This window comes from Calonectris borealis, chromosome 15, assembly GCF_964195595.1.
Source record: "Calonectris borealis chromosome 15, bCalBor7.hap1.2, whole genome shotgun sequence".
NCBI classification, from domain to species: domain Eukaryota; kingdom Metazoa; phylum Chordata; class Aves; order Procellariiformes; family Procellariidae; genus Calonectris; species Calonectris borealis.
Window position 1 is genome coordinate 4,785,382 of NC_134326.1, and position 26,806 is coordinate 4,812,187.

Here is a 26,806-nt window from a genome sequence, read left to right on the forward strand (position 1 = left end):
GATAGGTAGGTATTTTTTTCTTTTGACTATCCTCAAAACAGGAAAAAAAAAATAGCCTTTTGTTCCAAAGCCAACACAAAATACCTATGTTCAGATTTCGATATAAATAATCGAGGTTTTATATAATTCCATATTAATAGTGCCCAAAATCTCGATGCATAAATAAATTAAATTATTAACACTTCTTACAAAAAGTGACATATTTCCCTTCCTAGTGGAACATCGACACGAATATACAAGCGGAGTGCGGAGCCCCGCGACGGCAGCGCCCGGCAGCTCCGCTCCGCGCCGGCCTCGGGAAGCCCCGCGGCGGCCCCGGCTCCGGTCCCGGCCCCGGCCCGGGCCCCGGCCCCGGCCCGCCCCGGGCCCCGGCCCCGCGGGCGCCGCTCGCCGCCTCCGCGCCCGCCCCGTCTGCGGCGAGCCGCGGCCCCGGGGGCGGGGGGAGCACCGGCCGAGCTCCGCGGGCGAGTCCGCTGCGTGCCCGCGCTGCCGGGCTCAGACGAGGGAGGTGACCGGGGGGATCTTGGCGCTCTCCTCCTCCCAGGGCTGCAGGTTCTGCAGCGCGAACAGCGACGAGTTGTGCAGGCACAGCGGGTCGGGCTGGATCGACTCGTTCAGCGACTTCTGGAAGGCGTCGTGCTGCAGCTGCAGCATCAGCCGGCTCGCCTGCTGCCGCTCGGCCTCCCGCTCCTCCGCCGTCTGCCGCCTGCCGGGGGACACGCTCAGCCCGCGCCCCGGGACGCCCCGGGCTGCTCCGCCCGGGGCTCCGCGGGAAGCGGCCCTTCCGGCGGCGGGGCCGCGACCGCGGGCATCGGGCGCCGCCGGCCGCAGGACCGAGGCGCGGGGCGGCCGGCGCTCCTCCGGCCCAGCGCCGCTTCCTGCCGGGGCCGGGCACCGCCGGGCGGGCGACGGCCGCTCGGCCTCCGACGGAGGGATTCCGGGCGGCGGGAAACGCCGGGAAACGCCTGGAAACCCCCCCGTGTCCCAGCAATCCCCTCTTTCCGAATACTCCCCCGTTTTCCCAATAATCCCCCGTTTTTTTCGGGCAATTCCCCGTTTTTCCAATAATCCCTCGTTTTCGCGAATAATCCCCCGTTTTCCGAATGGGGGACTATAAAAAAGAAAAAGATAAAAATAAATAACAAGAATAATCATGCTATCACAGCAATAAAAATTCGCCCCCGACCGCTCCGCTGCCGGGAGCCGGCGAGGGGTGCGCTCCCGGCCGAAGCCGGGACTCCCTGGGGGCGGCGGCGGGACGGGGCGGCCCCGGGGGCGCGGGACTCACCGCCACTTGGTGCGCCGGTTCTGGAACCAGGTCTTCACCTGGGCGTCCGTCATCTTGAGGGACTTGGCGAGGGCAGCGCGCTCGGCCGAGGCCAGGTACTTCTGCCGGTGGAAGCGCTTCTCCAGCTCGCAGATCTGCACCCGGGAGAAGGACGTCCGCGGCTTCTTGCGCTTCGGCGGGGTCCGGTTCTGGTAGGGATGCCCGATCCGCCGTGTCACCGTGAAGGGCGTCAGCGCCGCCGCCGCTGCCCGGGTGGGAAGCAGAGGGGTCAGCCCCCGCGCCCGCACGGTGCCGGCCGCCCCCCCGGGGCCGCGGCGCTGCCCGACGGCCGCCCGCCGCCCCGCCGGCCCCCGCAGGGACCGCGCCTCCCCGAGGTCCCGCTTCCACATCTCGCCGAAGGGATGCGGGGGCGAGCGGGGCCCGGCCGCCCCCCGGGGCTCCCTGCCGCCGGCCCCGGGGCGGCCGCGCCATCCACGCCGGCAGGAGGGTGATTTTTCGGATCGCCGCGAGCGCGGGGGAGGGAAACCTCCAGCGGGCCGCCTCCGCTTTTACCATTAGCGTTATCAACATTATTATTTCGTTTTCTATTTTTTGTTTGCCTTCCCGTTCGTTGCCGGGGGAGGGGGTGCGGGGGCGCGGCGCGCCCGCTCCGCCCCGGCGCCTTACCTGTGAACCTGTCCTTGACGAAGCGCCTGCTGCTCTCCATCCAGGGGAAGTTGAGGCTGCCCAGGCTGGGCACGGCGGGCATGGCCGGGATGGCGCTGGAGATGGGCGGCGGCACGGCCCCGGGGATGGGCCTGTGCGCCGGCACCCGGATCACGCCGGCCGGGGCCAGGCTGAGGTTGACACTGTAAGATCCAGAGTCCTCGAAGGGCGCGGCGATGGCCGGGAAGGGGGCCGGCAGGGCCGGGTAGGGCGCGCCGCCGCGGCCGCCGGGGCCGCCCAGGAAGGTCGCGCCGTCGGGGCCCCGGGGGGGCGGCGGGGGAGCGCTCTCCTGCTCGGGGCTGTTGAGGATCTGGTCGATGCCGAAGCTGATGGGCTCGTGCTGGTGCTGGCCCTGCGCGCCCGCCGGCGGATCCATCCTCCTCCTCCTCCTCCTCCTCCACCGCCGCCGCCGCGCGCCCCTCCGCGCCCGCTATAAAGGCGCCGCCGCTCCGCCGCGCTCCGCGGGCCCGGCCGGCCCCGCCGTGCGCCGCGCGGAAACTTTGCCGAGCGCGCGCCGCCCCGGCAGCCGCCCCGTCATCTCCTCGGGGCCGCCGCGCGCCCCGCGCCGCGTGCGCCCCCGCCGCCGCCATTGGCCGCCGCCGCCCAGCCTCTGCGCTCCCATTGGCTCCCGCCGCTCGGCACCGGCCTCGCGCCCGGGCGCGGGGGCCCGCCGCCGCCGCCGCCGCGGTGACATCACTGGGGCGCACGAACAATGGGGCCGCGCGGCGGCGGGGCGGGGGCGGGGCGGCGCGGCGGGGGCGCCGTCGGGGCCGGGGCGGCGGGACGGGCCGCGGGGACGGGCCGCCCCGCACGTCGGGGCCGTGTCCCGCCGCCTTCCCCGCGCCCCGCCGGTCCCTGCCCCGCCGCCGGCCCGCCGGAGCCGCGACCCCCGACGGCCGCTCCGCGGTCCCGGCCCCCCGCGGCCGCCCGGCCCCGAGCGAGCGGCGAGCCACGCTCGAACGGCGAGGCCGGGCGCCCGCCCCGACGGCAGCGCGGAGCGGCGGCCCGAGGCGGCGCCCGGGGCCGGGCCGGGGGGAGCCCGGGGCCCCGCGGGGCGGGATTCCGTTCGGGCTGAATTTGCGCGCAGGCGGCGGGAGTTTGCAGACGCTCCCTGACGTCCAAATTGGACTAAAGGCGTTAAAAATTAAATAACGTTCCGCCGCATTTACTTAGTTTCCCTCTTATAAAGGGAAATGAAAACAGGGAATAGAATTTCCCCGTTAATAGAATGTAATGGCATTTGATCAGCACCTGGCAGGGCGATCCCGGGATGCCGGAGCGGTGACAGGAGGGACTTGATTAGTTTTTAAACCTTAGGATTCAATTACCGCAACGCGCCGAATCGTTCCGACGGCGGCGAGCGCGGACCGACCTGCCGAGCCACCGGCGCTGCCGCCCAGGCGGGCCGCGGCCCCGCTCCCCGCCGGCTCTTCCCCCGCCGCCTCGGCCCCGCCGCAGAAGCCGTGCGGGGGCCGGGGATGCCTCTCCCGTCCCCCCCCCCCGCCGCCCCGCCTAGGGCGCGGGGGCCGGCCGGGCGCTGGCCCCGACGGGCCCCGACGGCCGCTGCGGAGGTGCCGGCTGAGGTTTCCCGGCGCGGCGAGCCGGCGGAGGCCGTCGGGGGGTCTTCCGCGGCTCACCCCACGGAGGGACACCCGCCCCGCCCGGCGATCATTAACACCCGGGTATTAAACACCCACCCCTCCCCGCGGGGACCGCCCGGTGCCATCCCCGGCCCCGGGCAGCGTAATCGGATTGTCCCCGCTCGGTGCGGCGGGTGCGAGCGGAGCCGCCATCAACCGCCGCTGCCCCGGAGCGGAGCTAATCGGATTGACACGATCCCGGCAAGATGCTGCGGGGCCGGGCGGGGCCGCCCCGCGCCACCGCGAAGGGCCGCGGGCGCCCAGCCCCCGGGGCCCCGCTCCGGCCGGGCCGGCGGGGAGGGCGGGGAGGCGGCGGGGCGGGGGGGAAGAGAGGAAAGAGGGGGAAAAAAAGGGGGGCGGGGGGAAGGCAACGGGGGGAGGATAAATAAATAAATAAAGTGACACCCAGTCCTGAATCAGGGCAGGCTTTGTTAGAGAAAATTGCGGCTTGATCTGCATAATGGGAACTCGGGCTGCCCAAGGCTATCTTTTTATTGCATGTGTGTCTGCTGTTATCAATTTTGTGAACGATTTCACAGGGAGCCTGGCAGACTTGAGCTGGAATAATATGCAAAGATGAGCTTTGAATAATGAATGATGTGCTTTTAAACCAATTCCAAAGTGTCTGTGATAGTACAATATGAAAAGGGGTGGTAAGTAATAGTATATTTAAAAGGCGCTAGTATGTTTTTATTACTATATTTAAAAAGATATCTATATTATTTTTGTGAAATGGATAATATATCACGGAGTCTTTGATAATCAGCTAAACAATACATTTTTCTTTGGGAAAACTCTCCTGGTTTTACACAGTTAAATATAGAGTATCAGCGTACAGCTTTGTAACGCTCGGCTACCTTATTAAATATTAACTCTATTTTAATATTAGCTTTTAAATTTAATATGTTGACGTTCTGCAGTTTTACTTTAATTATGTTTTATAATTAATAACCCGGGACGTATGGTATCCTTAAATGCAGCTCTCCCGCAGCCGCCTCGCCTCCCTCGCCCCTCTGCGGGCTGGGGGCGCGCAGCCCCGCGCAGCCCCGCGCAGCCCCGCGCAGCCCCGCAGCACCGCTCCGGCCCCAAAACCCGCCTCCGCTTTGCCGAGCGCCGCGTTTCGCTGGGGCCGGGCCGGGCCGCGCTGCCGGGCTCCATTCCCCGCGCGGGACCCCCCGTCCGCCCGGCGCGGAGCGAGCGGAGCTGCGGCCCCGATGGCGCGGCCCGGGCCGGAGCCGGGTCCCCGGGCCCCCCGGCACGGCACAGCGCTGCGACCCCCCCACAGTGGCGGGGCCGGGCGGGTGCCTGCTGGAGTGACTGCGGCGTGGGGATGAACTCGCCTACCCAAACCCGGACTGCTCTGTGCCATCGGGGCCAGACCCAGCTCGGGGCCAGACCCAGCTCAGGGCCAGACCCAGCTCAGGGCTGGCCCCGCTGGGCCGGGGGGAGGCAGCGGGACCCCCGGGGAGGCACGGGGCACCGACAGCGTGTCCCCAGCGCCCTGCGCCAAGGCAGCCCCCCATCACGGGGGTGCAGCTGAATGCAAATAGCCCCGCACCCGGTGGGGCTCCGGCTGGGCCCCAGGCATGGCACAGCATGGCATGGCATGGCATGGCACAGTATGGAATGGCATGGCACAGCACAGCATGGCACAGCACGGCATAGCCTTTGCATGGCATAGCATGGCCTTTGCATGGCACAGTATGGCATGGCATGGCATGGAATGGCATGACACGGCAAAGCATGGCACGGCCTTTGCATGGCGCGGCCTTTGCATGGCACAGCATAGCATGGCATGAGGCCAGCCTGCGAGTGCTGGCCGCAAGCAGCCGGCTGCGGGGCTGCCTCTAACCCAGGCACAGGGAGGTGGAGCGGGTGCAGCACCAGCAGGATGGTGCCCGGCTGGGCGGGGGTGCACAGCCAGGCACCCTGAAGAGCAGGAGGGCAGCACCAGAGCCACGCGGGCAGGGGGAGGCCAGGGAGGGAGAGCTCTGGGGAGCGCGGGGAGGCTGCTGTGGAGCGAGAGGTGAAACATTGTCATTCCCTGTAAAACTCAGGCAGCACATTGTACAAGTATTAACTGAGATGTAGTGCCGAGCACACGGTGCCGGCAGAAAGAAGCACGGCACGGCCCCACTGCCACGCTGCGGCACGGCTCCTGCGGCCCTGGCGGGGAGCGTGGCTGGGCTGACTCTGCCGGGCTGCCCAGGCTGGGCTGCTGCGGCAGCGTGGGTTCAGAGCGTGCTGCACCCAGGCACCTGCAAAGGCATGGGGCGACATAGTTGAGAGGGGGGAAAAAGTGCGTAACACTATGTAAGAGGAGTGACCACCTCCCCGGCATCACTGCGCAAAAGGGACCCCTGCCTAGTTTGCCACTGGGAGTCACTGGGGGCAGAAAAGCAGCGTCCACCTCACCTGTCCCCAAAACCCAGAGCTGCTCCCAGGCCTGGCTGCCACGGGGGGACACGGAGGGGAACGTGCCACAGCCCACCATGGTCACTGGGTTTGGTTATGGTGTGCACAGGCACTCCACGGCTCCGGGAACGTCTTTGGGCTTAAGACACAGAGGGCCTGCGGAGAGCGCGTCCTCACAGGACCTGCGTCCTCGCAGGACCTGCCACGTGCCCGGCAGCAGCTAATGCCACCGTTCAGCTTTTCAAGTGCTTCCTTAGGATGAGCTAATAAAAAAACACGCGATGAAATACGCAGTGACCCAACCGCAAATGCCTCTCCGTTTCTAAAGCAAGGCAGCTCCATCGCCCCTCTCCCACTGCAGCACCAGACATTTCTGTATCCACGCTTGGAGCAGGTTTGCCAGCAGTGACCCCAGCTGTGCCGCCGGCACGTGCTCCTGCGCGCCGCAGGCACCAACGTGTGCCGCATCCACGGCCAGGCCCATGGGCTGCACCGCAAAGGGAAACGGGGCTGCAGCTGCGGTAGCCGCAGCCATTCCTGGAAAGCAGAGGAGTGACAGGGGTGGTCCCCTCTCCTGGGCATGTCCCAGTGCCACAGAAAATCCCCACTGGGAGGAGGTTGGCAGTGCCAGGGTGTTATTTAGTGCCGGGGAGTGGTGAGGGCAGGGAGGTGGCATGGGCTGGCGGGTAACTGCATGCAGAGGGACTTCAGCTTCTTCCCACCAAGGGGCCCTGGAGGTTCCCCGAGGACGAGCGCAGTACACGGGAGCAGAGACAAGTGGTCCCTGTTAGGACCAGACCCAGCACTGAGCAGCTGGAGACCGAGCAGAGAAGGACCATTCCCCATAGTGGCCTCAAGCATCCCTCCCGCCCCATCGTCCTCCCACCACCTTCGGGCCAAGGACAGATGGCACAACAGGGACCCAGAGCAGCCCAGAGATTTAAATCTGACTGCACCCCGAGAGGGTCCCATGCCATCCGTGCCAGCCCTGGCACAGCGCAGAGCCCCCCCGGGGTGGGGGGGATGTGCAGCCCCGACGGGCACGTGCAGCACCCCTCCACGCAGCTCAGCTGCTCTGCTGGAAAGTAGCCTCGGTTAAATGTTTACTGTCAAAATTTAGCGTGGGCCAAATGATCCATTACACCTTTTTTTTTTTTTTAATGTTTACCATTAATTATTTTTAAAATGAGGCATTTTGTTTCTAAGGTGAGAGGGACAGGTCTCTGGGCATGAGACCAAGAGAAACCACTGCTGGGCTCCTCCAGCCTTTTCAAACCAGTAGGCAGCGTTTTATAATAATGGGCCGTTAATTGATGGTGCATTACTGCGCAGTTCCTACCGAGCTGCCTAGCGCAGCCAGCCGCCCGAGAGCAGGGGGCCGCAGCGTGATTGATGCTCTCGCAGGAAACCCAGGGGCAGGGCGGCCCCTTCGGCCGCTCGGTCAGGCTCGAGCAGCCTCTGCGAGGCTGCAGCGGAGGCCAGGGGACTGCTAATAACCCCCCTGCGCCTGCCGCGGCTGCTCGCACGTGGGCTGCGACGCTGCGCCCAGCTGGAGAGGAGAAACCACCCCAGAGCTGGGGATCCTTCCACCCCCCACACTTTAAACAGCCACACAGCCTGCAGGCGCTGTGTGTACGATGTGGCTGGAGGGGTAGAGGTGTAAGCGCTGTGGGAAGTGTCCCTGCCATCCCCGGGGCTGCGGTGCCCGGCGGTGCCCACAGAGCTCATCCCGGGAGACGGCAGCGGCAGCAGCAAATTCGCCTCTGACAAAGCTGTGAAAATGCAGGCTCAGGGTCTTCAGCGAGCCCAGGCAGTTAGGGGGTTGTTTCACACCCGAAACTGCTGAGCACGTGCTTCAACCGCTGCTTAACTGCTGCGCTGGGGCTTTAGTCCAGCCGAGCGCCAGACCTCGTACCGCCTCGAGGAGCTCCACGGAGCATTAGCCAGCCCAGCGCATCCGTTCAGCTGCGTTTCTGCATTTCCAGCTCCTCTCACATCACCCCATCCCCGACCCTCCTGGGCTGCCCCCCGGCACGCTGTCCTGCATATCCGGGTGCCCAGAAGCTCAGATTTCTGCGAAGGCTCCTTCATTTGGGGCCTGGGACCGGCGATGGCGGCAGCGCCCCTTGCCCGAGGCACTGCCCGACAGCTGGAAGCCGGTGCTTAGAGGAAGAGGGGTTTGACCAGCGTCTGACCTGACCCCCTGAAGAGGGGGTTGACCAGTGTCTGGTCTTCAGCAGCACCTTCATGCTGCCTCACTGCCACAAATAAATCCTCTTTCTTTAAAGGACACCAAAGGCCATGTCATCTCTCACGTATCCAACTCCTCTGTGGTCCTCAGACCCTCCTTTAACACGCAGGAATTCACAGGTTGGGAACCAGTCTGTGGCCCCAGCAGCTGGGAAACCTCACGAGCTTGAAGTCATAGAATCATAGAATCATTAAGGTTGGAAAAGATCTCTAAGATCATCGAGTCCAACCATCAACCCAACACCACCATGCCCACTACACCATGTCCCTAAGCACCTCATCTACACGTCTTTTAAATAAGTCAACACAACAGAGGACACAAAGAAGTTGTTCCTCAGCCGTAGCTCGGGAAGTAGCATCCTTGTGGGGCCGGGGGGGTGATGCTGGTGTTCAGGCTGGAGAGGGACATGGGTGCTCTGTGTCCTGGCGTGGGAAGGGGATGGAGGAGGGGACAGTCGAAAGCAGCTTCCGTGCAGCAAGCTGCTGCCTGAGCTCTCTGTCTGTACCCAGCTGCGCCCACCCGGGGGGACGCGCCAGGCGGGCAGGGTTGAGATGTGCATGCAGGAGGGTGATGCGGTCCCGTCCCTTGTACCTTCTCCTGTAGGGCCCTGTGAGACACCGTGGGTCCTCGCCGTCGGGGCTGAGCCCCCCTGGGTGCAGGCCACCGCGGCAAAGGTCCCAGGACAAAGCACTGGCCTCGCTGCCACGTCCTGGTGATGCAAAGGGACCCCGGGGTGTCAAGCCTGTGGCCACGCTCTCGTGGGCAGGCAGCTTGCTCCCCGGGGAGCCATGCCGGGGTCGGGCACTCAGCTCTCGGTGCTCAGCAGAGCGGAGCAGCAGTTTTGTCAGCCCACAAGGGTTAAATCAGCTGCTCTTTTTCTGAGGCAAGAGCTCTGGTGCTGCTGAGTCTAAAGGTCGTTCCCCTCTGCCCCCTCCTTTAACCTTGGGAGGGCTGCACCTCTCCTGGCTCCAGCTGGGGAGAGCTTCGCCCCACGCAGGCAGGAGGGGAGGGCCGGGGGCTGCTGAGGTCCACCCTCATCAGCCCTTTGCCCAGCAGCCAAGGTATATTCCTCGTCGTCCTCCGTGGAGGAGTTCGAGGCTGCAGCCCCGCGAGCGGAGGCTGACGGGCGGAACGCGGGTGCCGATAAACCTCCTTGTCCTCCGCGTCCCAGTGGGTGGAAACAGTTAAACCCTACTCACAGAGCGAACAGTTAAAGGTGGCTGGCAGCCGTGCCTTAGTGGTTTCAATTCATATTTCAAAGCACATCTTTATGGGGTTGGTAACCTTAACCGTTATATTAAAAAAGTCAGAACTTTGTTTTAGTTCAGAATCTATGCATTGGTCCACGAACGCCTGAGACGAGATGAGATGGGGAGGGTAGGAGCGAAGTGTTGGGGAAGAGAGCACAGAGGATGACGGGCAGATGGGGCTCCATTTCTTTGTGCCATGGCTGATAAAATCAGGCTGTAGCGAAGCCAAGGGGGAACATCCCGTACCAGGGACAAACCCTGAAAGATGCAAAGACGTCTGGTCTCCCCGAGCAGCAGCGCAGCCCCCGCGCGAAGGAGAAGGCTGGAAGGTATCGTGGGTCTGTGCGCAAACCCGGGGGAGCAGCCGGTGTTTCAACGTGGCTTCCTTCTCTCTTTTATTCTTATTTTATGTACCAACAAGCAGCTGCTGCCAGATTTTTCTACTAAATATGACTTTTGTTGGGCAAATTACATTAGGATGGATGCCGCAGGTATCCATTAAGGTTTATTTATCGTGATAGTGTTTGGATCTCACGCTTATGAATAACTTATGTTATGGCTTTTGTTTGTAGAAATGTAACTTACATATTTTATTATGCTTTCTGTAAACCTCAAAAAGAATGTTGTCAAAGAAGTGCCTCTTAACAGCAGTCTAAACTATGGTACATAAAATCTACACTAACATTATTTTTTAATACGGCAAGGAAGCGTGTTATCCCTCTACAGTTTGAAAGGTTTGCTGTCATCATAAACTCGTACTACAATAAAACATTAACAAGTCTAAGGAATTATTTTGTAAGGTGTGCATATACTGGTGGCTGAGTTTCTTCAAAGCCTCCTTATGCAAGCGGGGCAAGGTATTAAAACCTCGTGTTTTCCCCAGAAAGCTGCCTTTGCCTGCTCTAGCAAGCAGAGCCTGACTTGTGGAAGGCTGCTCTGGGGATGGCTTGCTCTCCCTCGCAGAGGGGCAGACACTTACCTGAGGTTCAGCAGTCGGCGCTTTTCACTGTAACAATATAAAATGCATTTGGGGGAGAATCAGACGTATTTTACAGTCCCAAGTTGTTTGCATCATCAGACAGGCTCGCATCGGTTTCTTGAGATGAAATCACTCGGGGGCCGAATGGCATCTCCTTTCTGACGTTTCCCATTCCATTGTTTCCACTTTATTTTAAAGGAAAAAAAAAATCCAACCCCCTTAAGGCAATTCTGCCTTTAAAAAAAAAGCGTAAGGCATTACACGTGCTTTGTAAACACGAAGAAATTCTGGGCTATACCCCCTTTGACAGCGCCCTTTTAAAAAGCTGACAGTAAAGACTCAACAAAGAATCTGGAGTCATAAACACACTCTCTATTTGCTATGCTATCCATTTCCTAACCTAAAAGCAAGTGTATTTATACGAGCAGCTACTCTAAATAAGTTCCTGTTGTCAATTGTTAATCAAGGCTGAAACGCTGCTCAAATACGTGTCTGGGGTTTGCCCAGTTTATAAGATGCTCTTTAGAATCTCACTTGTAAGTTATAACAAGGGATGTGTTAGAAGGGAAATTTCAGAAACGTACTTGAGCGCTCCGGGGGTCAGTAGCCGTATATGAAAGCAAGCCCTAAAGCCCGAGTGCCGAGTTGCGAGGGCACACGTCCTCTCCTGTTCAACATGCCAAACTCCAGCTCTCCGCAGAGCCGCTAACTGAACCAGGAAAGGGGCTGGTTTGTGAGCACACGCTGATGGTATGCAACCGCTATTTATTCCCACCGTATGGCAAAGAAAACAGCGACACAGAACCCATCAGCTTTCATCTGAGCCTTTAATGCCGACGTACGGAGCAGCAAGGCTACAGCAGGGTTTGTCCAGCAGAGCTGCCGGAAAGGAGCGGCACTGCTCGGCACTGAGCTCTGCACCCATCGGCAAGGTGACATGGAGAAACCTTCCCCAAGCCCCAGCTCACACGGAGACCTGCACACGCGTTCATGAGTGCAGTTTTGCAGCTTTTAAAATCTGACTGAGCAGCACAGATTCCAGTCTCCTTTAAGGATCGAAACGAAAAGTGAATGATTCTACTAATTCGTACACGTTTGACGTGTTGATAATGATCAGACACTTTCCGTAAAGTTTTCAAACCTCGGCACGTAGCATCGGGCTGCATGTAGAAACACCCCAAATCTGCAGCTCTTTAGTAACCTCAATTGATTCTTTTCTCAGGTACTCAGCGCTCTTGGAAATCAGAGCCTTTGGCTGCAGATTAAATACTTTCTCCAGCTGAGCTTAAATGTGAAAACTGCTTAACAAAGTGACTTCCTTTCAGATTTAGCTCCTGCAATTTAGAAATGTCCAGAAAAATAACAGTTGCAAAGAAAAAACTGGAAAAAAGCTGTAAGAAATATGGGTATTAACTTTTCCTCCCTGTGGGCCGCAATTAAAAATTCCCATTCTTATCTAAGCTGTTGTGAAATATTACTAAATACGCAAATGTAAGCAAGCATGAAAAACACATGAAATCAGTTATTTACATAAGAAAAAAAAAAAAAGAAAAACCCAACCCAAAACCAGTACCAATAGTTTGTAATTGCACATAATAGCTTTCCTACATTATAAACTAATTGGCTTATTGCTTAAATAGTTCTAATTTTTGTTAGATCTTGCTTTAATTCATTTGTGTATTTCCTCAGCCCACACAGTACCTCCTGCCCACCACAGAACAATACTAATTGTTCCCCACAAAAGCAGAGTGGGGAGGGCAAGTGTGAGCTTTGGACTGGAGGAGGGATTTTGTTCTGGTACACACCGAACTCTTTACGATCTCTGAGAGGTAAAGACAAATCTGCTGAATTTGCTGTTTCAGATGCACGCGTTCATCTTCATTGTGCCACACGCTGTTTAAATATGGGCAGTAAGTCTCTGTAACTATCTGCTTTCTTTTTTGTAGTAATGGATAGATTTTATTCTTTTTAAACAGTGTTTTAACAACTTTATTTTCTTCTGTGTTTTTTTTCAATTTCCAAAGACCTGGAAAATATGTACTTGTGAAATTAAAATATCATTGGTACTTCATCAAGGCTTACTCCGCCATCCCTTATTTTATTACGTGCAACATTCTCAATTTTCTTGCTATACTTATAGCCTAAAATGTTCATTTTTAGTCTTCTGCTTTGTTGTCCACATTGTCATTAGCCACCAGTGCTGAAAAGAAATATATAACATTTTGTAGAAAAATAGTAATTTTATTATTTCAAAAAGATGTCATATAAAATTTGTACTGGCTTGCATCTCATTTTCAAACAAATATGACCTCAGAGTGAGCCTGGAGTTTTTCATTGATGAGATATTATATACTGTTGTGTGTAGAACTGAGAATCATTAACTGATACAAGTTTAGAAGGAATGCATATTTATTTTGTTCTTTGGTTAAGTACTGTTTCTAAACTGTTTCATGAAGATAAAACAACAGGATAATAAATTTTGGTAAGAAAGGCTGAAAACATTCTTCAAACTAAGGCAAGGCTGATTTTCCATTGCTTTCACTATTATAAATCCTTACATTTAGGCCAGAGATATAAAAAGGCAGAAGATATCTTAAAAAAATAGTTTTCAGAAGGGTCAAAAATCTATCTAACAATATAACAGGGTCCCAAAACTTTCAGAGCTGGTTTATTAGTCAGTGCTCTGTTTCCAAAGTCATTGTCAACTCATCATATCTAAACTGCCGGGATCCGAGGCCCCTTCGCTGCGCAGAGCTTCAGCCATGTCTCGTCGAAAGACCGACATGTTCTGAGTGAACCTGGGAAAAAGAGAACGCAGATGTTTGGTTAAAGGAGACCTGATAGTGAGAGATGTATTTCAAGAATCAGTAAAAAGAGTAACTATCATGTAAGTTTTAAATTGAAAGAAAAACAGAGGAAAACTCACAAACAAAATCACTAGGTGCCCTCAAAAACCAGTCCTATAAAATAACAATGAGCACGTAAACATGTATGGGCAGCATTATAAACTCAGCGTACCAACGGCGTGAAACATTTTAAAAGTCAGCTGGGAAATGAATGCAACGAGAAGCCTTTCCGTCTCACGTGACTCAGAACACGTCCCTTCTCCCAAACCTCCAGCAAAGGGCTCCTTGGGACATGTCCAGATGGTCATCAAGGGCAGGCTCTCTCAGACCTACCTTCCTCCCTCATGAGTGGTGTCAGAGTTCAACCTGTCCCTCAGTGAAACGCGGTACCATCGCCCATCTGGCACAGAATGAATTCACAAAAATATTCCCCAACAGTTCTCTGCTGGCAGGTGTAGGACGGGAAGTCCGTCCGGTGTCATCACACCTGAGACTGAATGACAGCTCTGACTCAGCTTGTATGACAGCCCAAATATGATCTACTCCCTTGGTCTATCCTTACCTGAAATGGAGAGTTTAATTGCCATTTATCACATCTCATGTATGTATTTAAAAAAAAAAAAAAACACCACCAACCAAAAACCACATAAAAAATTATTTAAAATGTCAGAAACATATATTGCACCCTGCATTTAGGGTTTTTCAAATGTTCTTTTGTTTGTTGCCTCAATGCTCTTCGCTTTGATTGTGTCAGACTTTGCTGGCTCACTATAGCGAAGCTAATAAAGTTTCCCGAAGAACGGCTCCTTAGGGCTCCTTCCTGCAAAGGGCTGGTGGACAGGTGCTTGCAAAACTGATGGGATCTCAGCAAAGGTCTCTTTGTAGGACCAGGGGTAATAATCCTTCCCCACTGCCTCCACTGTACTGTACTTTATGGATATATCTAGCAGCAGTGTGGTAAACTGGGGCTTGCTGTGTGTGGAAATACAGGATGCAATTATGAGTTCATTCTTTATTCTATTCATAATTTTTTACGTTTGTGCTTATTTCCTTACTAATGGAAATTGATTTCTGCTCAGTTTTAAACAATCACAGTTAAAAGAAGCCTCCTGTTCCACAGAATAAATCTGAGAAGGATTACAAATCAAGAGCTGAAAACAGAAAAGCCATCGTATTAACTCATGCTGCTTGTTGGGGAAGTGATGGCTTAAAAGTCTTCCCAAGTTAGACAGGCGGATGCTACTGAGACAGACGAGCTGCTCGTTCGACCGAATTATCTCTATCCCCCTCACACCTGCACCCATCCCTCCCCGCCTGCACTTCCACAAAAGCTCTCCGAGAGCTTCCGCACCACTGCCTATCTGAGAGTACTCCACAGAGCTTCGAGACAAAAATCCCCTTTAAACCCACAGATATTTGACTCCGACGCTTGCCAAATCTAATATTTGCTGGCAGCCCAAGCGATGGAAGCCTCTGTCCGTGCCCTGAACAGGGAGCGATTCCCCACGCTGCCCAACTGCCATGCCTCGCTGCCTGCCTGGAGGTGACGGGGAGCTCGGCCTCCTGCCCGTCCACCTTCCCTGAGCCCGGGCTCGTTCTCAGAATAAGGCAGCTCAGAGAAACTTCATGTCAAAGTATGTTTTTCTCAGAAAACAATGTTACCTTAAGGACTTCTTGCCTTCAGTTATAAGAACGGGTTTTACTCAGTTTTCCATTTTTTCTTTTTTTTTTTCTTTTTCTTTTTTAATCCTGGAGGACTGTTGAGTCAAATGACTCCCCTTGGCATTTACAGCTCTAAGGCCAGACTACATCCTGCCCACCGCCAGCTCAGTTTTTCTTTGATTTAACAGGCATTCTCTTCCTTCCCGGTGGCTCTCTGCCTTTTCCCCAGGATTTCTGCTGATACAAGTTACATAGAAAGTCTGTCTGATGTGTTAGTGCCATGGATGTGATCTCTGTGCTTCTCTGGGTTTGCTTCCAAATTCCCCTGTCTCTGGCTATAATCCACAGTCAGGCCATAAGGAACTTACACCTTTAGTACCAAAATTTAATAGGAAAATGAAACAAAATTGTGGAGACCATAATTAACGCAAAACTATTTCAGAATTAAACAAGTTCAACATAATTTTCACACCAACAAACACAGAAGAAGTCAGAGAAATAAAATCACCAAATGCTTTTAGCCATCACTTCTCTCCAAGCCCCTTTCCAGTTTGTTTCAAGCATTCCAGGAAGTTCCACAGTCTGGGCTTAGATCGTGTCTCTGTACTTTCAAGGTTTGCTTTGGTTGAATAATGCACATGGAAGAGAAAATGCAGCTAGCTAGTAACAAAACGTTAGTGTGAACATTAAATGCAGACAAACTCGCCATTTCTTTTGTGAAGGCTTCTATTCTATTTTTCAAATGAGGGCAAGATTGGGTGAATTTGTAATTCATGTTAAAAAAAAAAAATCCTTGCCTCATTTATCTACAATGTGTAAGTGGCCCCACTGGATCCCTTCTCATTCTGGCATTTCACAAGCAGTTGCTTAACCCCAACGCCAGCAAGAAAAGGCTCTGTCAGAGCAACAGCACCGCTGGAGGCTGAAGCAAGTGTTTTATCAGAGGGGTTTAAGGCTGGAAAAAGGAATCTCTGAGGCTCACCTACTGAAATAAGGCAGTTTTTCCCAAGTGAAAAAGCGGCAGCTGCAGCCTGGCAAACCTTGACTTCGGGATTAAATTAGGAAATACATCTCTGACTAAGAAAATACATAATTATCAAATGTTCAGACTCTAACTGTTAAGTCTAGGGATGAATTCTTTGATAGGATATTATTTCCTTTTAAAAGGAACTGCAGTTTAAGGCTACCTGGAATACTTCCTATGTTGTATTTTTTTTCCAGTCAAATTTTCCATTTGCCTTTTATTCTTTCAGTTTACTTACGTGTTATGAACTTACCTGTCTCTGTTCTTTACCAAAAGGTTTTGCTCGACTCCTTCCATAAGATTCCTGAAGCACTGGTCAAGGACTTCACGTTTGCTGTCAGGCTGGCTGGTTATCAAGGTTGCCCTTAGTTCACTGAAGTACTATGATAGCAAAACAGAGAATATTAAAAATGAGGTTTGGAAATTTAAACCCAGAGTTACTCATCTACATCTGGAGCACTCTTGAGCAAGTGCTTCACACGTTGCCCTCTGGGAGAGGACTTCGGCAAACCGCACGCAGAGGTCTATCTGAATCGGGTTTCAGACGCTGCCTTCCTGCAGCGCACCAGCTTCAGCCCTATATCACGACTGAAGTTTAGTGCTAACAGGTGACGTGCCACTTTACCAGTGGCTGTTGGCCACCTAACCAGTTCCAATACAGAAAGCCACCTAAGAGAGGTGACAGAAGCATCCTTGACTACTTTTCAAGTCATTTCAGAATGGTGCAAATTTGTGCGCTTCGCTGTGGGCTCTAATCGCTTCAGTGCTGTGATGAGACAGACTCACCTTTGCTTCTTTAGAAGCTAAGTAATCTATATGATTTTCTATATGCTATTCCCATTATGTTCTGGCAGATTTATAGACTAGTTAAAATAGAACTTTTTATCACCTTAGAAAAATCTAGATTTAGTTTAGAAATACTGAATGGGAGGGGATCTCCAGTGTTATTCCCTACCCTACTACTACAGCCAAGCAAGTCACATAATCCTGTGTAGTCTTTATTATATTGGCTGTGTCAGTCAAAGTCTTATGGCCTTGGGCATAAGCACATCCATGGTATAAGCACTGATATATACAATTATTCAGAGGAGAATGAAACATTCTGATGAACCTGTGCCCAAGTACCTGGCAGAGTTTCTGAGCAGTCTGATACTACAGTCAAGAATAATATTGCTGGTATTCTCCAAATTTCAGGTGTATAATAAGAGAACTTGTTAAAGGTAGGATGAAAATCAATTTTCAGTATGCAAAATTCAGTAGACTCTTGAAGTTAATGTAACTTGTAGCGTGTCATACAGAGTGTCAGAAAGCACAAAAATCTGTGATTTGTTTGCTAGATTTTTTTAAAAGCTGTTTAAACTTTAAACAAATCTCAAATTAAACACACAACTTCTCCATCAAAACTACAGCTCTCCTGTGCACATGAAAAAATACGGGATAACAAAAGAAAATGTAGTAAACCCATAGCACTCTAACACTAAGCCCTGACCTCTCAACAGGCTTATAGGAAGTGTTTGCTTTAATGTCTGCTTGGCAAATTACTTGCCCTCAATCCAGTTCCTCTCAAACCAGAAACATCCTGTATTACGCATCTTTGCTGACCACTGCAGCAGTACTGCTGATCAAATGGCTGGGTCCCAAACTACTTAGGAACTCAAAACTGAAAATCACCTGGGAGCTGGCAAGAAAGACGAAATATCTGCCTGCAACAAACATACTGCCAGAAGCCCTGTCTCAAGGTGACAAATGCAGAGTTCGATGTAGAGAAGACCACAACCCCGAGATCTTGTCCAGCGTCCGCAAGTTGTTTTTAGAAAAGAGGCATTTCAAGAACTTCTTCAGTCAAACCCATAATGGAAAGTGCTAACAGCATCCTCCAGTAACAGCAAGGAATAACACGTCTGCCTACCAGAAATGAGTGCAGCATCCCCCTGAAGACTCTCCCCTGGCATCCCTGTTTTAACACTATGGAGCTGCTCTGACAATTACATCACTTTCGCCTGTACACTCAAATGCCTGTGTTCTTCGGTTGAAGGACAACAGCAAGGAGGAGATGCTGTTGCTACATTATCAGGATACAGAGGGCTTTTTCGGCCAAGCTCTTGCCACTAGGATTTAAATTAAATTTGCCGCTGCACTTCAGTATGGGAACAGTGTCAGGAGCCACCTGCAACCATCCTATTTCATACTAAGCTGACGCTGTCTCAAAAGATTTAGCGTTGGTTTAGGGTGGACTCCGAGTACGATACCCATTTTGGCATAATTACCCCTACTAGTGCAAGCATGTATAAATCCCAATTTTTCTGAGTCCCCAACTAAACCTGATGCCTTCCCTTTGAGATGAATTATGGGCAAAGAAGATCTCATTAAAACAAAAGAAGTAGTGAACAAGTAATAAACCATGGTAAATGCGTGCCTGCTATCTCAGGAACTGTAGACACAGAGACCCTACCTGAAATAAAGGAACCTCTTTCCAATAAATAAATGAGCAGTGCACTGAAATGAGCCAAGAAAAGATGACTTTTACAGCCATACATAAGTACGTGTCCTACTTTTTCCGAACCCGAAATAAATAACCTTGATGCAAAAGGGGCAATACAAATATTGCAAATTCTATTTCCTGTTCTCCACCCTTCCAAAAGAAATGTAAGGCTTGTTCGTAAGTAAAGGTGCTTGTACATATCCATGTCTGCTAAGCAAAACACATAATCATTAGAACTAGTCTAATTTCAGTAAAAAGAATATTCTGCCAGTCACAAATTTATTCCTTATGATTTACAGCTCCATGGTTTTATCTTCAAGTGAAATATTTAATTTCTTCTTATACTGAAGCATCAAAACCACATAATTAATATGTAGTCAGGCTAATACTTAAACGCTATAAATCAGAAGCATTATATAAACAAAAGTGTCGTCTTGAACAAGATTGGGAATGCACAAAACTACTTATTTCCCACTTTTATAATGATGCAGTGACTCAGAGCAGATAGAAAATGATTAGTTTTCCTTCCAAAGTAGGAAATATTGCTTCCATCTGTAAAGTATAATATTGTGATGTCATAAAGTTTTCCTAAACACTGAATTTGCCCTTATTCCCTCTCAATCATTTTAAAAGAACTGCTCTCTCTTATAGAGCTTGGATTTAAATCACAATAACACACCAAGAAGATGAATGACAGTGCTATTGGATATGGCTAAAATTGGATCCTTCAGCACAGGTGAATGATGAGACAGCGCTTCTCTTCTTGATATATTTTCTTCTTCTATTAGTTTCCTTCCATAGCTGGGATTTCAGTTTGAATTTTAATGTATGCGGTTGCTGCTAATCTTAGTGTCTTATTTTTTTCCAGCACCCTCTTATTGTATAGACAATTCATTCTCCAAAGCAGTAATACACTGAGGCTTGTGACTGCCCAAGAGATAAAGCAATTCAGAATAAAGTTAGAGCTAGCTCTGAAGTATGGCGAATACAACAGGTCAATATCTTCAGAAACAACGCCTTGCCATACAAAAAATGCACACATTTAGATCAACTCGCATTCATTTACTCAGATGGTTTCCATTTCAGACAATATTGTCTCTATTAAGTCACCAGGGAAACATGATGGGTATATCCAAATTCATAGTTTCAGATTTTATTGAAAGGGCAAATTGCAGAGTATTTCCTGGTTTACAGAATCTGCCACAGATGCATACAATCCAAATTGCAATCAATGCGAGTACTTAAGTGTAAGCGCTGAGATAATACCCCCCAAAGCTAGTTGCTCCTGTGAAACCTTTCAGAAAAAGAAATTGGTTAACTCTTTTTCTAGGAAGCAATTTTTCTGATCTGATTTCCACGGTGTTCTTGTTTCATATTTCTATCTAAAAGCCAGATGAGCTTGCATAACTTCTATTCCTGCTTAATTCGGGAAAAGCAAAGACATAACATTTATTAAAAAAAGGTTAATTATATACTTGCACGATCTAAGGTTGGATGTAAAAGATGGGGTAAAGGTTTGAGAGTATTTTTCATCAAAATGAAGCCACTTAGCCTTTGTGAACTAATCTGTAGAATACCTATACAGTACATGGGCTGAACGCTACCCTCCACTCCTAGTGGGTGTAAGGGAGCAAGGGCATCTGAAAGGGCAACAGGCAGCTTTGTTCTGCGTGAAATAATTATTTCAACTACTTGGCACGTGAAGAGTGCATCTGGTGGAATTTCTTAAATACTCACTTTCTCATTGAGAAGTATAAGTCCAAGCAGTGGTCTTGACACAGACCATTGGTTTCTGCAGTCTTCAAAAATGATGGTGTTCATTAGGATTGACATCATCTGAAAGAAAATTCAGACAGTTTACATGAATAGATACTGTTGTTATACTGTGGGATGTGGTGAGAAGGAAAAATTAGTAAATTTATTTATTTATTTATTTATTAACCATGCTGAAATCACTGATATTTCATATATGAGCATGGTATTACAAAAGTCATTCTTCCACACAAATATTTCCATAACCAAAACTACCATGTGAAGAAAGTTAAAGACGACGAATGTCAAAGCTGGGCTCCAAAGAAAAAGTTGAAACAAATATGAATTGAGATTTAGAATTGTGTTAATTTAAAGTACAGGCTTTGATTTTACTACAGGGATTTGCCCTGTTGTCACACTACTTCTAGGAGAGCAACACATGTGTGACCAGTAATCTGTATTAGTTTCAGATTAATCCCTAGGTGCTCTTCAAGATTCTGGTTTTCTCACATCCGCCTTTCTTTGTGCATGACACTGCAAGGCATTCGAAGGGAACACTCCCTATTTCGATGAAGGCAATCCTGGTTATAGCAAGAAGTCTATAAATCTATACCATTTCCACCCCAGTTACAAATCCAGCCTCTGATTTTAGACATTTTACTTTACTTGTGTGACTTACTTTACAGAGCTCTACAGCAGGGATAAAGCCACTTCATCAACTTTATAAAGCACCGAGATCTATCAACTCATACAATTAAGTTCTACTGGCACCCAAAGTGAAGGTACATAATTCACTTTGCTCGTTGGCTGGCATATACCCAGAGCCTTCAGCTAATGCCACATGGAGTATTCTCCCTCTGAGGCCTCTTCTGGTCTTGCTGTGCTTCTATACCTCTGATGTGTGTAGCTAGGAAGGGTAGGGCTTATTTTAGGGATTGGCGCAATTTTTGTAAAAAGAAATTACAAAATAACTATAGAATCCATTTAAAGATAAAATGCTCTAAGATATCCTTGAGATATGTTAGTCCAAAATGCCAAAGGCCACAACATATACAAACCTAAGAACATTACTCAGAGATTAAACAGAGTGAAAATTTGTAAAATGTCACCAGTAAATAGTTTGACTCACATTTATAAAATATCTACACCCTAAAACCAAACATAGAGGAAGTAGAAAATCATTAAATCATTTCTTCTAGGCCAATGAGTAGCTATGAGCAAGGTCTCCAGAGAGCTGCCACACTGCAAACTAGGCTGTAATAACTGACCAAAGCGAAGTCAAACAGCATGTTTCACTAAATGAAAGAGATGAATCCTAGCACTACAAATCACCTGGAACAGAGATATCCACAAATCATTTGAGCTTTCAGGTTAGGAACAAACGGTCTGGCATGGGAAAGGCCGATTCTTCACCTGACTTCACAGTTTATATATCAGGCAAACTATTTTCCATTACTCATAGGACAAAACCAGTTCTATACTGCTTTGGAACTAAAGCAAACAATTCAAAACCTCTGCACAAGCACTAACAGGGGCTTGTTTTCCAAACATTAAGAATAATTACAACTTCTTAGAATTCATTCATCGCCAGGTTTTCATCTCTATAGCTTGTAACAAAGCCAGCTGTTAGGACAGAAGCATTTTTTTAAGTCATTAAGCAAACTCACTCAAGCTGTGATTTAGTCAGAGCATCACGACTGACATACTCATATTTCTTAGAAAATTTGTTGCATGTGGCATGCTCAGAGACAAGTTCACAAATGAACCAGAAGGAAAGGGCCACCTCTTCAAACTCCAGCTCTATCAAACAACTCATGAGGATGTCTTTAAGGTTTCTAGCCCAGAATTGCTACTAAACTGAAAATGAACTGCAAAGCAAACATTTTAGGAAAGTTTTTGGCCTAAATATGGAAGACGACCGAAATGGCCAAAATTCACGTGGGAAACACTTATTTGTCTCTGTGCGTACGTAGTACAGACAGTACTGAAATAAGCACAGAATATGGTGAATGTTACAATTCATAAAAACAAAGCCAATATAAAGCAATCTACGTAGCAGTAACTATTAATTGTGTGTTTTGCTCTTGGCCAACCAGGACAGGAAACAGTGAAAGCCTCCCTCCCACTTCCAAGCTTTTCCTCTGAAAGATCCTACTGTCAAACATTTTTAATTCCACTTCTGACTCTAAGGATTAATGAAAGAAAACCCTTTTAGAAATCATTAGCCGTGCAGGGAACAGCACTGCATTGAGGAGTTAGCTAGGTCTCGTACCTGGACATGTGTATGTCCGTCTTCTTCATGCGTCAACCCACTCCTTTCAGTTACACTGGGCAGTTACACCACCACCAAGTGCTAATACTTTCACATAAAGTTGCCTCTGTTTAAAGGACCTGCTGGGACTAGTGGTACCACTGCGCTAATATGACCAAGGTTGTAACATCCGCCCGTGAGCTCTCTGGGACAGTGATTAATGCCTCTCATGAAGTTACGTAAGTTTATTACTTGCAGAGGTGGACAATTTGGAATCCTATCGTGCTGTTTTTGTAGATGTCTTAGACATCCCACTTCTTGCAAAGATTTAAAAAAAAAAATGATCAGGGTATACGGCTCGGCACTATGAGATGCATGCATAAAATCAGGGCAAACCTATCCATCATATCAAGACCTCTGTCGGAGGTTGGTTGTCAGGAGTGCATTACAGCATAGGCAGAAGACAATCAGCAATTACTGAGCCTAATTCCACCAGGACGAAGGGCACTAAAATCCATGATAACAGTGCTAAACTTCCTTTTCCCGTTTTCCATGTTTCTCTCTCACAACTAATGCTGCTGCTTTGTTTTACTCCGTAGCTTTGGTTTCCTGTGCTACTTCTGCATGAGCCTACAGCAAGCTGTTTGCATTCCAGATCCTTCTTTGTTTTACAGTGCTGCTGACGCACTCCAAGAGAGACTGCGCCCGCAAACAAGTGCTAGGAGACCACCCCTGCTGGAAAGAACTTCTGTCTAAGGGAGGCAGCCTGCACAGATTCATCCGCAAGGCAACAGAGCTCGTCTAGACAAGGCTCATGCTACTTTATAATGAAGCTTTGCCTCAGCAAACAGCACATTTACTGGTGATGTACCAGACTTTAACTCTTTCTTGGGCAGAGGTTTCAGGCTTTCATTTAATTTCACTAATTCTCCCTCTCCCGCCACTCTACTATTTTCACATAACATAGAACAGCTTCTTCCTACGTTGACAACCGACATCCTCAGCTTCCTCCTTCAGACTTCACGTGATCAGTGATTTGACTCTGTCGTAATCAGGAGAAATAGGTCGACCTATGCAGGAAAGAATTTCTAGATACTTGACACACAGCTCCATATATACGTCCATTTTTGTTGCTCCTCTGCGTTGTTCAGGTCATGAAGGAATTGAAACTCTTTAAGCTTCTGAAGGAGGCTCTGAAATAATGTGCTGCCTTCTTCATATTTCATTTGCTGACACACATTTACATATATTTGTATTTATGATGGCAACATGTACAGAAATGATAACCGCAATTTTCTGAAGATGAGATCTTGACCAATAACATCTACAAATGAGGAGATGAATGCAGTTACCCGGCCAGCACTGCTGCTCCAGAGTGGTCCTGCTCGCTCCCAGGCCATCAGCTGGACCCAGGTACGTGAGCAAGCTCTCAGCAGCCAGCAGCGGCACCACTGTCTGCATTTTTATTTCACTTCTTTTGAGAACTGCAGAGCATTTTCCAGATGTTAGTTAGCTTCAAATTGTGCCGCTGAGATACATCAGCATTACCGTCGCGTTTTATAGAGGGGCTGATTGAGGAACAAAGTCTGTATGCAAAGCCACAGTGATACAGACTGAGCCTGGGGCACCCCCTCAGCTTCCTCAGCTCCCTCCAGCCACCGCCAGCCTTGGTCATGCTGCTGCTAGAGACCTGCAGTCGCTCTCACCGGGCAGCAGCAGAAGCTGCTGGGGTTCAGGTGGACTTGCACGTATTAAGCGTGCAGGTGTCAGAGGGAAACCCATGCTATGGTACAGCCTCCTTGCGCCACCTTTGCCAAAAGTCTCATCTCTAATTGGAGAACACAAAGCAACTCAATGGCAAAACCAAGCACAGAGCACAGAAGCAGAATTGATCAAACATACGGATTTTTTGTTTTCTAGGTGGAAAATACCCTATTGGTAGAAACTGAAACATTCCGTTTCAGGAAAACGACTTCTCAGATCCTGCCACAGACCCACTGCAGCGCAGCGGCACGCCAGCAGCCGGGGCGGCTGCCTGAGGCGTGGGGCAGAGTCAAGTCCTCACGCTGACTCAGGCAGAAAACCAGGTCTCAAGGTGCGGAATGAGACATTAAAAAGGAAGGGGGTGGGGGAGCAGATAATCTATTTTCTACTCAGCTCAAAACAGCATCCTTGCCTCTGTTCTCTTACCTTAAACATAGGGCATCACTTTATCTGGTTCAATAATCTTTCTCCTGACATTTGTTCTTTACAAAAGGAACTATTGACAGAACAGGCAAGAATAAAGAACTGTTCTTCCAATAAATTAATTCTTCAGAGCCTCTCTTCCTTCAGAGCCTCTTTCTTTCTTGGGTGGAGGAGGAAAATGTTGGTCAAGATAACCCTCATTATAAAAACTGTATCTAAAGGAAACTGGAAAAGAAGCTGCCTTTCCATTAAAAAGGCTTTTTTTGCTACTCCATGTTATCAATAGAGAGCACTTGCATCATTGCAAGTCCCGTAACTCATTTCTCTCTCCCGTATGTTGGGATAAATATTTTATTCTGCTGCAACTAACCACATTTTAACATAAAGAACATTATGTTAACACCAGAGACAGCAATATGTATTCCTCTGCGAAAGATTTAGAATGGTCTAACAACATGCACAGCTTTTAACCAAACACTTGGCTGGTAATAACACTCCTTTTTTCCATTCAGATCTGAAAAAGATTCAGATTTTCATTGTTTAGCATATGAAAGTTGGTAGGTTTTTATAGCTCTAGCTTCAGACAAGTCCACTCTTAATTTAGGAGCTGTGATTACTAATTTAAATGTCCTTTGAAGTTCTCAGTTCTTTCATCATCAATTCTTCCTATATCAATAAATGGATCATCATTTACTAATAATATTAGGAAGATTTAAATGCTCCAAGATTATTAAATACCTTAAATTTTAATCTTTTGTTTTAAAATATTTATTTTACTAGAAAGCCTAACTTTCAGATTGATATTTTCCATGTTCAAAGCTAAAATTTCCAGATGAAGTAAGAAAACTAAAGCCTTTATTTCTTATGAAAGTGAGAATCAGCCCATTATTCCTGAAATAAATATTTAACTGTCAGAAACAGAAAATCAGTTGAGATTTGCACTATATAAGAGCTTAAGAATTACACGTCTTGTCCTTCTGCATTATGAAATTACATTAGACCAACAAAGAGCTTTAAACAAGTTGTTCTGGAGCAGCAGAAGCACCAAAGCTGGTGCTGCGGCTCACCTGGGCAGCCTCCACCGCTAGCACCGAGTAACGGGCCGAGTTACATTACAGCAGCTTTCCTTCTGGACACCCTCCCAACTCCCTCCCGTCCTGTTGCTATTTTTCATTACACGTATAGCAAGAGGGGAGGAGTTATGGAAGGAAGGAGGTTAGGAGAGAGAGAAGAGGGCACCGGACAGAAAACAGGCAGTCCATGAAACCGGGCTAACGCAACCACAGCTCTTTTCAACAGCCTTTCTGCTCTGAGCCTTCTAAGCTACCCTCAGACCAAGCTTTTCTTTCAGCCTATATAGGCTAGATTCCTCCAGATTTCTGTTCATAGAATACAGCATTTCACCCTATTTAGATATACTTCCAATATATATATATGTGAATAAACATTAGTAACTAAAATTTCATGATTCAACAGCTGAAGCTTAAAGAAGCTGCAGGAATTATCAAGACCTAATAAAATTGTGAGGAACCCAATCTTGAATGTCAATTTGGAATAGTTCAATTGGGTCTGGCCTTTTTGTTTTCTTTTTATAAAAAAATTAAGGTATAAATGGCTAAAAAAACCCAATCCTGACATCAGGACAAGGCATCTGGGTGACACACTGCATACCATGAACTAGTATATGCCTGCAGCTGATGGACTGAAATATGATTTAAGTGTATCTTTCACAGGGTATTCCTATCAGTTATCTGTTATGTCCTGCTGGGAAAGTCTTCTCTCCCAGTATTCAGAAGGGATGGAAAAGGGGTGGCTATAGATGTGAAAAAGGAACAGTTACAGAGAGCATGGAGCTTGGCATTTTCCTGGATATGTCTTTAGAACTGGCCCAAGGGCTGAGTATGGGAGATTCACTTGAAGTAGGTCCAAATCATGAGCCAGCAGAAATAATAATAAAATAAGATTGTACTAACTTATGTCAAACCTAACTTTGTATCTGAAAGAGAAACATGAGCACATACTCAGAAGGATACATTTCGGATGATAGCTTAATGCTAACGACAAGCACCTGCAA

At 49.4% G+C, this 26,806-nt stretch overlaps 2 protein-coding genes across 2 annotated transcripts in view; both read right to left on the reverse strand.

The window, feature by feature from the left end:
• Positions 1 to 495: 495 nt before the first annotated feature.
• TLX3 (T cell leukemia homeobox 3) lies at positions 496 to 2,369 on the reverse strand. The gene is made up of 3 exons (XM_075163867.1): positions 1,955 to 2,369; positions 1,289 to 1,532; positions 496 to 706 (listed from the first exon to the last, which is right to left on the reverse strand). Exons 1-3 carry the CDS (start codon positions 2,367 to 2,369, stop codon positions 496 to 498), a joined length of 870 nt encoding a protein of 289 aa, XP_075019968.1.
• A 10,185-nt stretch (positions 2,370 to 12,554) lies between these two features.
• RANBP17 (RAN binding protein 17) overlaps positions 12,555 to 26,806 on the reverse strand; it is a 162,998-nt gene continuing 148,746 nt past the window's right edge. Inside the window, exons 26-28 of the mRNA XM_075164084.1 lie at positions 20,280 to 20,378; positions 16,314 to 16,441; positions 12,555 to 13,326 (exon numbers count right to left, since the gene is read on the reverse strand). Coding sequence (XP_075020185.1) covers positions 13,230 to 13,326; positions 16,314 to 16,441; positions 20,280 to 20,378 — 324 coding nt within the window. The 3' untranslated portion in view covers positions 12,555 to 13,229. The remainder of the gene's footprint in view (positions 13,327 to 16,313; positions 16,442 to 20,279; positions 20,379 to 26,806) is intronic.